Raw genomic sequence first — 15,303 nt, 5'->3', positions numbered from 1 at the left:
AAACGGCTCATATGCTAACATAAGGTGCTCATGCCGTCGGTCGTTACAGAAGCACCAAGGAGAATACTAAATTAGTTTAAACTCACAAAACGCTCTTTCAGAGCTCTATCTCAACTTTTACTTGTAGAGGAAGATTGAATACTTGTGCAGCAATTCCCGTTAAATTTGAATAAAAAAAAAGAAAATAGACAGTTTTCACGTCAGTTGTAGCACTGATCGATAAGTTTCGACAGCGCTGAAGCGCTCGGGTTGGAGGAGGTCGGACCCTTCGGAACTCCTCCTCTGGACCCGCCACCTGTACGAATCATTGTACTGTACTTGTACTTGGTTTGTAGCTTGGTGTCGGGGTTGTGCATGCTTCGTTAAAGTTTACAAAGCTCTAAACTTGGCTAGTTCTATCACAACCAGTGACCTTGTTCTCGAAACGTAAAGGTCGTTGCCCTTCGTGAAGTAAATGACGCGCTGTGTGGATGGGCGTAGAATCAGGCGTTTCTGTCGAAGGGTTGCACAAAAGGTAAATTAAAACCTCCTAAGCTGCTGACTAAGAGGGTCTACCTTTTGTTGGCTAAATAAGTAAACATATGAATATATATATATATATATATATATATATATATATATATATATATATATATATATATATATATATATATATATATTATACTGTACTTGTAAAATGTATGATAAATATATAAATAAGTATAAGTAAATAAATGGCCGAAGCTCTTTGCTTTGATCATTCAAAGTAGAATCTAGACAGCTATTCGCTTCGTTAAAGGAATGATGTGCGCATGAAGGCTTATATTTGTTTCAGTTAAATTATTCAATTACCGCTTGTTATTTGATTGCGTAATTATGTAGATAATAGAGCCGTTATCCAGCCAGTCTCTAGGGGTAGCACAGGTGGCTATGCAGATTCACCAAGTTATCACATTTGTGCGGTCTCAATCGGCGCTAGCGCCAGCGTGGAAGGCGACTGCAGCCCTTCTCTCCCGCAGTTGTCACAGGGGGAGAGGGCAGCGTGAGAACAACAACAACAACAAAAAAAAAAAAAGACTCTCCTTTCAGAGCGCTGCAAAACAGTATCGAAGCCTTGAGGCGCCCAAAATCTCTAGCGCGACAGCACGTATACGTCTCAAAGAGCTAGAGTAGTTTGCATAAACGCGCTCAGCGCAACTCTGTTAGGCGACAGCACCCGCCCTTTGCGTCGGAACCTCGGTACCGGCGGGGAGTCTGACCACCGTGAAAGATGGGCGAACGAGCCAGAGAGAGCAGTTCGCCCCCAATGTACCAATGTGGTTCGCAGGCGTGCCGAAAGTGCGTTTGTTACTGCGCCGGGAGCCACGGCGGCATTCCCTGACGGCGCCGTGCCCACCTTGCAGGCGGCATCCAGCCGGACCTGTACCGCAAGAAGGAGGCGGTGTTCTTCCAGTCTCGCGACGTCTCGTCCCACTCCGCTTCAGCCACCCTGGCCGCCCCGACAAACGCCGGAAGGCTCCACTTCCGGCTCAAGTACGACTTCGACAAGTCCGACCTCGTCGTGCACGTCATCGAAGGTAAGCTTCTAGGCTGAACGAACGTTGGAGAGATTCAAGAGGTTTACGGCTGCTCATTTCTGCGGGTAGAGCGAGGTAGAAAATGCCTCGGCTACTGAGAGAAAGTGCTCTCACGAGGAAAGAAAAAGGCTTACTCACGAGAAAGTGCTCGCGCTGAGCAACCAATTCAAATGAAATATAACCTTAAAATTAGTGAAGACTTCTTGGTACTCACCTGCGTTACTCGCAAATAGCTAACTTGCTTCGGTAATCCCGGTTCACGCAACTATAAACTCGGCTGAAATAAGTTGTTCATAAACAACAAATGCTATATTTATGATGCGTCTACCGATAGCGTCAGTATCTATCTATCTATCTATCTATCTATCTATCTATCTATCTATCTATCTATCTATCTATCTATCTATCTATCTATCTATCTATCTATCTATCTATCTATCTATCTATCTATATCGATCTATCTATCTATCTATCTATCTATCTATCTATCTATCTATCTATCTATCTATCTATCTATCTATCTATCTATCTATCTATCTATCTATCTATCTATCTATCTATCTATCTATCTATCCATCCATCCATCTATCTATCTATCTATCTATCTATCTATCTATCTATCTATCTCCTTACATCGACCCCATGGCGCAAGCTGTCTACCACATTGGGCCACTGACGTCGTGATGCCTTCCATCTTCATCATTACAACTTCGTGGTCTGAGTCGTGTTGCCGTTGTCGTAATGCCTTCTACGCTGACCTAGTGGCCGAAGTTCTCCAATAGCTTGGGCCACTATGTGTGCACCCGTGGTAGTGATGCCATTGTGGTTGCTGCATCGTCGTCATTCCAACTTTGTCACCCGGCTCTCATCATACCGTTGTCGTCAAGCCGTCGTTTTCACAAAGTCGTAATGCACTTGTTGCCACACCTCCATCGTAGTGCCGTCGTTACTCGTTCCATCGTCTTCACTCCAGCTTCGTCGTTTGACTCGCGTCATGCCGTCGTCACCACGCCATCCTTGTCATACAGGCTTCGTGACACAATCGTCATCACGCCATTGTCGTCATACACTGTCTGTCTGTCTGTCTGTCTGTCTGTCTGTCTGTCTGTCTGTCTGTCTGTCTGTCTGTCTGTCTGTCTGTCTGTCTGTCTGATTAATTGATTGATTGATGGATTGATTGATTGATTGATTCATTGATTCAAAACGCGCGCATTGGGCAAAGAATGCTAATTGCATTAACTCTCTCCCCTTCAGGACGAAAGTCTGACTCTGCCTCTACACCTCAGCGTCTTTTACGCTATTCGTGCGCCTCTTCGACCAAACGTTTATGAAATCGCAGTCTCAAAGAAAGGCGAACAACAAGCCTATAATAGTTTTCCTGCGTACTTCGGAAACATCATGGAACACTGCGTTTAGAAACCTCGGGAGCAGGTGTTTCAATGTGGAATTCTAGTGGATTTCGTCTGACACTGAAATTGAAGGCAACGGGAAAGCTGATGCTTTTGTGAGCGAAGCCCTTTCATATGCCTTAATGGAGAGCCATGTTTTATGTTCGTGATGGACTGGTGTAAGCGCCGCCAGAGGTGTGAAAAGTTTTCCGGAACTTTGTGGGATAAGTTTACAAATGAATAAAAAAAGAACAGCGAAGAAGCCTGACAGTGCAAGTAGAGGTCGAGCTGTCTAATTGACGGGCGAAGCGGCAGACGGGTATTTTAGAACAGCCCGCTCCCGTTCGACGCTTCTCCGGGAAATAATTTTGGGTCATTAGCTCCTAATGTTTTTGTGCAGCTGCCGCCCATGGCAGCAAACTAAAAAATGAAAAAAAAAATGCACAGACATTGACGCCTAAAGAAAAGCGCTGATTGGACAAGCGAAAGACAAAAAAAAAAAGAAGAAAAGGAAGTAGATTGCCTATGGAACGAAGCTAACGACCTGCCAGCATGGGAACGAAACGAGGCGATGATGACCCTCCTTTCTCGCCGGTTAGGAATATATGACGTCGTTCTTCCTGCTAAAGGTTGAAGTGAGCACCCGGAAGACTTAATGAGCTGCCTATTCATGACTGCTTCATCGAGTTCAGTGAATCGAGGTTTGAGCGAGGGGAGCGCGCAATGGCGGCATGCTGCCCCGTAGTTCAATTCGTACCTTTGCATGCCCGCCTATAAATAAGAATAGCACGACAGCTGTTGTAGCATGTTGCCATTTAACGCACTTGCGCCATCGCTGTTGGCGCCATCTTGCTTCTGGCCCCGCTTGGCGTCACCGTCTAGAGCGAGTACAAAATAGCTGTGACAGTATTGGTATTAGTGGCTCTCTGGCGTGAGCGAGAGATATAGGAGGCATGCGCGAAAGAGGAAATGTTTCGTGAAGTTCACGTATCCGCTATGTCCTGTGGAAATATCATTAGAAAATACCCAGAGGAAATTGCATCAAACGTACGGTCACGTAGAAAGCAAGTTGTCGCACGATAGCCCTGCGGCCGTAGTTTGTCGGACGTTGGTGCGTTTCTGGTGAACAAAAACGATCGCGCTGTCGAGGACTCAGTTTTCAAAAGCTCAAGCCGCACATTGCCCCACTGGCAAGCTCTACGGCCTCATTGCACTGATTTACAAAAGCTGGACGTCTGGTGCTTGTATAACAATTTGGTATTGGTGCATGAAATAAAAATGCTACAGGCTCGGCGGCCCGAACTCTGTAACTGTGCTAAGTAGCTGCACTGCAGTTTAGACCTTCACATGACCTCGTAACCACATTCACACAAGTGAAATAATGCTTACCTAAGGCATGAACAAAATTTAGGTTCGTGCTGAAGCAAGCTGCCGAGGCGGGCTCGTTGGTTACTATTCATTTTGGACTTGTAACGCAGTGCATACGAAGAGGGGTAAAATTGAGGAGGAAAAAACCGACGACGTGGCACAACACAGCGCTGTGTCGTTGTGTTTTCGCCGTTTAGTCTCTTTTTGTTTGCACTCGTTCAAAGTGAATTGGTTTTCACTTGGCCGCCCGTGCGCGTTGCGGTACGGGTTATTGGTGACAGTTGAATTCGTAGTTCTCCATTTCATCAAATGCACGAGGAAATAACGACTCCCACAATGATGCCAGCCGCAAGTTGTCTATGGGCTCTGGACTGTTGGCCATGCAGCCTTCGTCGCGACTTGTCTTTTCAGCCCTCGTCCCACCTGCCCTCGCAATTCTACCGCGCGTCTTGTGGTGCATTCCTGGACTGCGCTCATCAACGCGCTGGCTGCCATGCAGGTTGAGGATCGCGTTGGAATCACTAAGCACTATATATATGTATATAACAGGAATGCTTCGCTCGTTTTGTTCAACAGTGCAAACTTTCAAATAATAATAAAAAAAATCACCAATGGTTGCGATACACCCGAATGCGAAATTTTGATCGCACCTCTGTACGATTTTTCATATTGCGATATATTGGCTGGCGTGGAAAGTCCGTCTCGTGCGGCACAATGCAAACGGAGCGAAGTGTGACGCTAGTGCCTCGCTAAGCGGAAGACAGCGAGAGGCAGCACTTGGGTGACGCGTGGGCACGATTCACAGCAGCTGCCGCAGACAGACCGCCACTCAGGCAGCGCTTTGTTTCCATATATGGTGTCGGTAGGCGCTGCCGCCGCATGTCATCGGCAAATAGACGACGGCGCGCTGCTATGGCGCCATATCGTAATGGTCGTCGCCGCACAGCCCCTCTGTAGCGCGGCTCTGCAATTTTCTTCTCACGCTTTCGCCATGCCCTCCTCCTCCGCTTTCCCCCTCGCGCTATCTTCTCTATCGCCGTTTTTCATTCCCCGCTGCTCTCCGCGTTCGCTCTTTCATCCTTCGCTGTGCTCGTTCGCTTGGTCACGCCTCGAGAAATGACGCCGACGCGAAACGCAGGAATAGCCTCTTAAAAGCTGCGCTTTAAAAAAATTATGTACACTTGTGAAAAGGCACATACAGGCGAGATTGCAACGGCCGCAGCCTCTTGTGCGAGGACTTTGGCTTGAATGGTTATAGATCGGTTGAGGCTATCGGTATCTTCTAGGCAGGGGGGCCGCGCTCGGCATGGATGAATTTGCGGGATGTTTCTACCGATGGGGGCATCGTCCGCCTAAAACGAGGTAGCCTAGAGTGATAAAATCGGAAAAGTAAGGACGCGCCCGTGGAACAAAACGTTTCTCCGATGCAGGTAAGGGAAACTGTGAGATTATCATTTCGCGTGACGTAAAGAACGAACGGTATACGACGGCCACGCCCCGCAGTCTTACTTGTGACGCTCAAGCTTAGCTGAGAAACGTAGGGCTTACGTCCAATTCCTGCACATGCAAATCAATTCTTTTAACATGGATAAAATAAAATGGATAACTGCATGAACAACTGGATACAAAGCGAGGTGGTCGTTAATTTCGAAGTCATTTTTTTTTTCTACGAAAGCGGGCGCCTTGAGCTGTGTGGCTATTCGCTGTGACGTTCGAGTTAATCGATATAGTGTGATCAATTACTCTTAGCACTGCCGTGCTGTGGTGAGCATTTTATTTACTGTTGCTGTCCTTGCAAGAAAGAAAGCGCAAACAAAGTGTCGTTGCTGAAGAAGACAAGGTCGATGTACAGGGTGGCTCAAATGATTCATTGATAAAATGATGTTTATTATATCTTTATATTCTGTCAGATTGTGTCTTTTGTTCGTCTTCATTATTCGTTTATGTCGTATCCCATTCCTGTAGCATTTGACGCGCAACTAAGTCGACCTTGTCTTGATAAATGTGGTGAATCGGGCGTGTTGGTACATAGAGTATAGGCTTGGGCTGGTTGGTAATACATAGTTACACTAGAAGCATAGCGCGGCAAGGACGAACAACAAAGACTAGACAGGACAAGCACTTGTCCTGTCTAGTGTTTGTCGTTCGTCTTTTCCCGCGCTATGCTTCTAGTGCAAACTATGTGTTGGTACATGTTTGAAAAGGCGGCAGGTCAAAAAAGGCACGGACGGAGGCAGGACGAAAAGGACGAGCGCTGAACTTGCAACAACATGGTTGTGAATGGTTCGCGAAGTATAAGTGCTGTCCGAGCCAGGGGTAATCATCTGCGCATGCGTAAATATGTTAGCTCTTTGTCTGCAAGTATCTTGTCTTCTTTAGTGTCGACGCATGGTTGACCCTTTCTTTTTTTGACCACGAGGCCAGGTGGGCCATGCCGAAGATAGTGCAGTCTGTGGTGCGATGTCGGTAATTTTACGAATATATTGAGGTCAATTAAGCCCTGGCCCATAATTTTACCTACTCTGCGACTTATACTCGTTTCTTGTGGGCACCGCTGAAGCTGCTTTCCAGATAACATTGCCTCGCGTGAGCCCCTGCTTAGACCAAACGAACTCACTGCATTTCCCAAAATTGCACCGTACGGCGGCTTTGCCTCAAAAGGAGTTAATCTACGGCGATGCACCCTTTACAGGGGTAGAGTGCAAAATGCAATGTGGTTAATTTTCGACTACTTTGGCGCTTATTCGCCCGTGCCCTTACTTTTACCTACTCAGCAACTAATTCTCGGTTATTTTCTTACGGAGACCAAAATTTTGATTCTTTTTGTGATTGGCTACAGCGCTCTAAGGCGCGAAAGGGCCGCTTTTTTCTGCATGTGGTTACAAGAAACCCAGATCCCAGATATGCCAAATCCCTGTGGTCACCTAAGAAGACCTTCTATTAAAGAAAAGCTTGTATGGTCTAGAGTTGCCCAAACTAGTCGGTGCCATTTGGTAAACCGTAAGCTCTCAGTAGGGTTAACACACACAAGCACTGGCATGTGTCTCGACTTCTGTGTGTTCTGTCTGAAATTTCCGTGCTATGAACTAGGAAATATCTCATTAGGCTTCGGTGGCGCAAGTTTAGACACTTCAGCCAGTTAATTCACAGTGTTGTACGCGAATTTTTGCCATTTCTGGTCAATAGTGATAGAATGAAACCACGGACATAAAGCTGTGAATACAGTGAAACCCTTGCTCACCCATGGTGGCTACAATCAAATACATGTGCTGGATATTTCTACACGCGACCACTTTACTGGGTGCACTACAATGCTTGGCGAGAGTTATGACCTGTCGCGTTGTGTGAGTGATGGCGATGTAATGCTCTTTTTCTTCTTTGTAATGCCTGCCGCTAGTAAGTAACTTGTGCACGAAAATCAAGCCAATTATCTATTTTTAATGAGAAAAATGTAAACGTGGCCTTACTGATTGCAAAAGAAATCCATACTTAATTACTCTCTCATTACACTAAGCTACTAAATATGGTGGGCAAGATAGGGAACAACATGCCGCTGTTAATGAGTCAAACCTATCTGTTCACTAATGAACATCCTCACTACGTATTTATCAGTCAGTTGACCGCTTTTTCAGACGTATGGCTGCACTTCGATCGTGCAGTTTTGTTGTTGCAGGCCCAATTGGCATTATCAATCGCACATATATGTGATTTCTTTATCAATGCTAAACTGTTGTGCTTGGGTCATCTTCAGTCACCCATATCTATGTGTTCTTATGGGTTCGTGTTCAGAGTCGTCTTCCCTTACCGGCCATAAGGGTTGTATGCTTTTGAGAAAAGATGCGTTTAAATTAGAGGTCTGCGAATACTGAAGCATTCAATTTCGAATCCTATAGTGAACGTACGAATAATAGAATTCGCGAATCGAACATCTAGTATTCGATTTCTCAAATATTCGGTACCTACTGTGAATGACGCGGCCGTGGTCGATGCCTTGATGCGCGCAGCGTTCCTACGACGCGCGATATCTGTCGGTACAAATTTCGACCAGGTGGAACGGGACAATCGAAATGAGTAATGGTACGCTAACGGAGGCAACGAGAAAAGCACGGAAGCATGTGCAAGAGTGGTCTGATTAACCACCGGAAGGCACGCTGATCGTACCGGACACGCCCAGGTCAGTTATCACGCACGCAGATTCCGCTCTCATACGAGCACACAGGTGAACTTGGCACGCGTGGTAGCGGTAGTTGCCGGTTGGTCGGCCGCGGAGCCGAACGCCGCTTCAACGGCCGTTAGTCTAATCCGTAGTCTAATCCGTACAAGCTTTCCGCGACGTTTTGCGGCACGTTATCACATGAGCTGGTGGCGAATTCTCGTCATGGTCATACCATTGGCCACACTCTCTAGCATGTTAAGCCTAACTGGAGACGCGTCGTCCGGGGTCGACTACTAAAATTGCGGTTTCAGACTCAATTAACGCTGATATATTCACAGCGGACGCACGAACCTCACTAAGCTGGCAAACTGCATCACCAACGAAAACAAGTGCACGAGATGACAATTGTTTACGGCAGCAATCTTTGCGAAATACCGTACGGTGACCCCTCTTTCACAACGCTGTTCGTAGGAGCACAACGGCCTCTTATTCGTAGCTTCGGGCGACCCGTCATAAGACTAGCTTTGGATTTCTATGGAGGGCTCGAAAATGTTACATGAGAGCCCGCTGATCCCTGGCTGCAGGCACATTTACACAGCTGGGAAACGGACGCGATTGGAAAGAAGAAAAATAAAGGGGGGGGGGGGGAGGGGAGGGCGTCGCGCGACCTTGCCGTGGGCCTCCCGATTTGAGACTCTTTACCATCGGCACCGACCGCGGTGGACGTGTGCGGCACAGATGACCACGCGGAGCGGTGTACCAAGCGGCGTGATGCGCATTGACCACTTGCGTATGTTGCGCACATTGGCCTTAACGTACTGGCGATAACCCGCTGAAAGCACCTGCCATAAAGATGGAAGATCCCTCGTGTATTTTGGAAGAATAGTGGAAAGAAAAAAAAAAGAGCTTTATATGAATTGGAGATAAAATATTTTCCCCTACCCTATGTCCTTAGGCTCAGTACGGCCCACTATGAAACCGAAAGACACATTGTTATTTAATGCACCTTTGCTATTTATTCTGCTCCAGAGGGAAAAAAGCGCTTTTATTCTATTTGAGCAATATTCTATAGATGAAAAATACTTTCCAGACGTTCTTGTACGAACTGAATTATTATCAGGGCTCGCATACTAAATCGGCTTTTTTCTTCTTTCGATTCGATATTCAATTCAATATATACTATTCGGTATTTGCGCACATTTAATTTAAACGCATACCGTGCGCACCTTAAGCACCTAGGTAGCATGCATTATAGGCATGCCATGATACTGATACACATGGTACTGGAAAATGACGGGAGTATATGCGCAGTGGATAGATCTCAGCAAAAAGGCGACAAGTAATTATAATCCTACGTGCGGACAAAAAAAAAAAAAACTTAAACGGCCCCCGCCCCCTCTTTCGATCCCTCCTCCAAGATCTGTTCAATGGTCAGATCGATTCCGCAAGGAGCGCTGCGCAGCCATTTGCTATAAGAAAGAAATGACGCACTCTCGGTGGGGCATACGAGACAGCGACGATAATTCAACTGCTCTGTGGCTACAGCAACCGTGTTGACCCACACGACAGGCTAGTTTTCTGTTTCGAGTATGTAACGCCTGCGCCTTTGGTGGGCCGCTTCTGAAGATGTGTTGGACAGTGGACTACAGTGGCGCGCTCTTGTTTGCAGCCATGGAACTGGGCGGGCCCCGGATGGACCAGCGGGGAGGCGGCGGGGGCTTCGGCGAGCCCTGCGTGCGGGTGGCCCTGCTGCCCGAGGTGGACAGCAAGCAGCGGCAGGCGCTGATGCGGCGCCGTTCCACGGACCCGCTCTTCGACGAGACCTTCAAGTTCCCCGTCTCGTTCGATGACGTGCCCGCCAGGACGCTGCTCTTCCAGGTGCGGCCAGTCTTAACCGACACGTAATAAGAGCTAAACGCCCCATGTGAATCACTCGTTACTGCTTTGCGTCGCTGTGCAGGGGCGGGGCGTGGGGTGGGGGGGGGGGTATCGTTATATGGCTGCGGTGGCCGCAGTACGAGAGCAATGCAAGGAGTTTTTTTTTTCTGTCGCTATTTCGGAGCGCGTCAGAATTCCAGGCGATCCAAATTGATGCGGAACACTCTAGTCACGAGCCTCTTATAGGCAACGTGTTGCTTATCCCTTAATTAGGGATCACACCGATACAACAGCTTAACAAAATTTCACTTTAGGATACGATTGTCTTGTAAGGTTGTATTCAGCAGCAGCATTTCTGGCTTTCGATGCTATCGGTCAAGATATATTTCCTTCTACATTTGAACGCTTTAAGATATCGCAGTGCTCTCGTTCGGGACAAATATATATTGTTGGAGGAACGAAAAGAAGAAATGAAGGGAGTCGGCAAAGGCACTGGGTTTTAGCAAAGTCCTCGAGGCCATCATACACAGCAAGAGAGTGACTCGTAAGTTTATAGCCTTCGATTATGCTGATACAAACACCTGTATGGTTTTCCGGATAGTATTGAGGCACCACATTGGCGCAACACAGGTTCTTTATATTTGAGTTAGTTGTATTTTCTTGATTTTGATGCACTCCCGTCCTCAAGCATCATTACATGGTTAAGACGTGGGTTCAGAATGTAAATTATATCATTAAAACATAACTTTCTATGTTTAAGTCCTCCCTGAGCGCAAGATTCTTGATAACAACTCCACTTCCACGAAGGCTGCTTGCTCAAACAGGAGGGGGCATTGTTTGCCTGCCTCCCATTGCACTTTCAGGTTTGCATCGGAAGCCATTCCAAAGTCCAGAAGACAATGCTGCCGCCAAAAAAGTAATTTTGATCACTGACGAAATAGCTTGCATCCGCACAAGCGCATGAACAATGTTCAAAGTACAATCTATGTCATCTTAGTGAACGCCTATCATTCAGATATTGAGCTCATGCTAACAAAACACTAAGAATGAATGGTTCAAATAATTATTCGTTTGAAACTAGATGAAAATGCAAGAATATATTTCGTGGCCGGCTTTTGCACAATCTACAAACTATTTGATCATTAAAGAATGATAGCGTGAGGTGAAGTCAACGCGCATTGTAGCAGCAAAGCGGTTCTCATAATACGCGGGACATTCATTTGGATAAAAAAGAAAAGCTCACGAGCAATACAGAATGTTCCATAGTTCTTGCGATTGTAGTGAAAACACTGAAAGCACCGCAAAGCGAAGTTAATAAGCCACTCACAAGACCAAACATACGTGTCTCTGACGTACCAACGTTGAAATCATTCAATAACTTAATAGCTTTCCTTTGAAACATATAATCAAGGCAGGAATATTCTCCAGTCAACGAGTGTTCAATGGCAACGAAGTACGAAGTCACGTCAAGCATTAAAAATAAAACTTATACCGCAACTTCCTGTTCGTGCACTTCGGTTAAGCTCAGCAGCTAAAGAAAGGAAATCACGCAGAAACTCCTTTTGGAGTTGTCCAAATCTCCACGCAGTTCGGTGTCATTATTTCCTTTCACTTCTCCTTAAAGGCCCCAAGGCATTGCATAAGGGGGGACATAAATACATGGTGAACTTCAATAATTTGAACAAAAATGGAAGAAATACAGCCGAAATAGATCAGTGAAGCAATTCATCTTACGTGACAGACGGACGGACGGACATGATTTCTCTTTGCGTAGACATAGAAATGCTTACGCATTTAAAAAAGTGCTAGGAACCTTTTTTGGGGGTGCAGGTGTTCGACTACGACCGATTCTCGAGAAACGACGTGACGGGAGAAGTTCGAGTACCCCTGGCCGACGTCGACGTCACGACCGAGACCGAGGTGTGGTGCGACATCGAGAAGACCGAAAAGGTGAGCCGAACCCATTGGGACGACGTTGCGCTATGATAGAAACGAATACATTCCGCGTACCTGCATCGCCGTTCGTGCAAGCAGTCTGAAGCTGTGGCTCACGCTCACTGTTAGAAATAATCCTGTATAAGCACGGCGCACGTGATCTGTAGAATATTAGACCATAACGTCCCACAGCAAGCTGGCGAAATTTCAGCGCATTCGGTGCGATAGAAAATTCGTGTTCACGTTTTTCATTGTAATAGCAGTTATATGGGCACTCCGGGTGATTTTTCGCCGTCGCCGTGTTGTTCTGTAAAAATTACTACAAGATCGATAAGAATGTATCCCGCCACAGGTGCCGTATGTTCTGGGTTCAAAAGAAAGGGCGGGAAAGCGAGCCGAGAAGGTTGGTGGCTTGGTGCGTGCCATCTTCCCCTGCACCCAATGTGGGATGAAGCGCGCGCTAAGGAGGGGGGGGGGAGTTAAGGCTAAAGCCCCTTAAACTTCGTAAAGTAGCGACACTCTCCTCCTCCGCCTTCACTCCTCCTCGTTTCTCCTCTCTTTCACGCTCCCTCGTCGACCGTGGCGCCACCTACACTGCTCGAGCGTAGCAACGGCGCCAACACGCGCTGCTCGCCACTCCGTAGACGTTTCTCGAGCAAAAATGGCGCTGATGCACGGCGCGAGGGCCCACGTGTTGCTATTAGGCCAATAGCAACGCGGCGTCGGCCTCGACCAGAGCGTGCGAGGAGGAGGCGGCATTCTTCTAAGCGTGGCACTACTTTACGAAGTTTAAGGGGCTTTAGTTAAGGCTGGTGAGCGCGCGTCTCCTCCTCTGGCTCGGCCGTGGTTGGAGCATGGCTGCCTGATCGGCTGAGTGCATACGCGACACCGGCGCCATATGTTCGCACGCGCCCTTCTTGATTGCTGTCAGCTATTGGTCGATAGCAGCCGTGTGTGGGGAATCTGCTATATTACGAAATAAATCATCCAGAAAAGAGTGAGGAGTAGGATTTTTTCGAAAAGAGAAGCGTTTGAGAGAAAGGTGAGCTGTCGAGCTCCGCTTGCCAGCTCCACGCATCGCGCACGACTGTAATACTTGGCCCAGATGCACACAGCAGCGTAAACTATTTGCGGACTGTATTGCTCCAAGCCCGAGAGGTGGTTCAGCACCGGCTCCCTTAAAATCTCACGCCCTACAATGCACGCCCCTACTCACCATCACAGGTGCTCAACTCGTGCGGAATACACCTTGCTGTGAATCGAGTCTAGTCGCCTGACTCGGCCTGTCTTGTTTTCGTAACCGGTCTTTAGCTATAGTATATTAACTAGCCTATCAGCACGTTTTGTTGCGATATTGCATGTTCCCTTATAACTATGTGTCCCATTAAATTAAAATGAACACGTAATGAAATGAGAACTTCACAGTATATATTCAGTTCGCACAGTACAGACAACGAGCGTGGGCAACTTGAAGGATCCAATGAACGAGAAAATTTGGGAGTTATCGCTGTGAACCTCCGAAATTTTCTCCTTCATTGGATTCATGGGCGCTCAGGGCGCCACGAAGCTCACTGAATGTACAAATTATGACTCCGATATACAACCACGTTTAGCGCATCATTTTTTTTTACGTTAATGCACGTGCAGTATAAAACGGTTTTAGAGAGCTAGTAGTCATGAGAACTGCGTTTCTCTAAATGTATCGCATGTTTTTCAGTCGGAGGCACGCCAATGTTCTTTTTTTTCTAACTCGTTCGAACCTGAATGGACCAATTCAGGATACATCCTACCGGTTCCAACCGTTCATATTTTCACTCCGGAGTTGAACCTGAACAGAGCCGAAAAAAGAACGAACAGAGCGAAAAAAAGACGATACAACGACGACGAAACGCCGTCGTCGTTGTGTAGTCTTTTCACCGTGTGTTTGTCCTTTTTAGCGCTACCTTCAGTTTTAAAGAATGCATCACCAACTAGCCCAGCACCAAGTTTTATTAGAGCCGAAAAGTTTGACCCAGAATCGAACCCGAAAAGATTTGGGTTCGACAGCTTGAATTCTTATCGCACCTAGGCTTTATACGAATCATCGCGACGACAATGCCCATGGCAAAAATTCGCGAATAGGGGCCATACAAGTAGTAGTAATAACAATAATAATAATCGCATCAAATCAGCTTCGGCTATTTTCCTTGTAGCCTGTCGCAGCAAACTCACAGCGTGGAAAATGATACACCAAAAGCAGAGCTTGTATGTTTGTGCAATGTAGTTGTAATCAAGCTAAAGCTTTTCGTCACTGTGAGAGGCCTTCGTCCAGCAGTGGGTGTAAATTAGGCTGATGATGGTGATTATTACAATAATAATGTCAGTTTTTCAGAAAGTAAAGCCATGCAATGCACAACGATCACAGAGCAGACCACCATATTACTGTGCTTCACAGTGCCTTCTTCCATTTCCTCGAGGTTCGCACCACTAATTTTTCAGTTTAATACAAGTTACAGGAGGCGCAAATAAAGCAAAACACTGGCATTACCTCGTTTTCCCTTCAGCGTTCAGACTACAACAGCAGTTGTAGCGTGAACATTGAGAATGCGTGAATTTATGCTGTGGAAAAGCGTATATTGCTCAAACCGGGTGGTTATTGAGTCTCAGATTAACTGAGTACAACTACAATGCACAAATTTACAAACAGTGCTATTTGGTTCATCAGTTAATTTACAATAACTGCTAGACGAAGGCCTCTCACATTGTGACTCCCAGTTACCCATTACTGTGTCAACTGTCTCTATCTTGTGCCTCAAAATTTCCCAATTTCGTCACATCACCTAATCTTAGGCCTTCCTAGATATTGCTTCACTTCCCTAGGCTACAGTTAATTTGTTAATCTAACAGACTGCCGGTTATCTGTTCCACGCACGTTTGTTTTCACTTGACTGCTGTAACTTGTTTGTGTGGTGGTGTTTGGTGTTTATATGCGAAACTACTTCGGATGAAGAGCTGTTGTGGCAAGCGACTGTGCTCTCTTCTC

At 46.5% G+C, this 15,303-nt stretch overlaps 1 protein-coding gene across 1 annotated transcript in view; it reads left to right on the top strand.

Annotated features, from left to right (window-relative positions):
- The window catches only part of LOC142563963 (synaptotagmin-5-like), a 49,113-nt gene that overhangs the window by 23,263 nt on the left and 10,547 nt on the right, over positions 1-15,303 (top strand). Inside the window, exons 3-5 of the mRNA XM_075674718.1 lie at positions 1,383-1,556; positions 10,138-10,346; positions 12,177-12,296. Coding sequence (XP_075530833.1) covers positions 1,383-1,556; positions 10,138-10,346; positions 12,177-12,296 — 503 coding nt within the window. The remainder of the gene's footprint in view (positions 1-1,382; positions 1,557-10,137; positions 10,347-12,176; positions 12,297-15,303) is intronic.

The sequence above is a fragment of the Dermacentor variabilis genome, chromosome 11 (genome assembly GCF_050947875.1).
Source record: "Dermacentor variabilis isolate Ectoservices chromosome 11, ASM5094787v1, whole genome shotgun sequence".
NCBI lineage: Eukaryota > Metazoa > Arthropoda > Arachnida > Ixodida > Ixodidae > Dermacentor > Dermacentor variabilis.
This window is presented reverse-complemented; position numbering and strand designations above follow the sequence as displayed.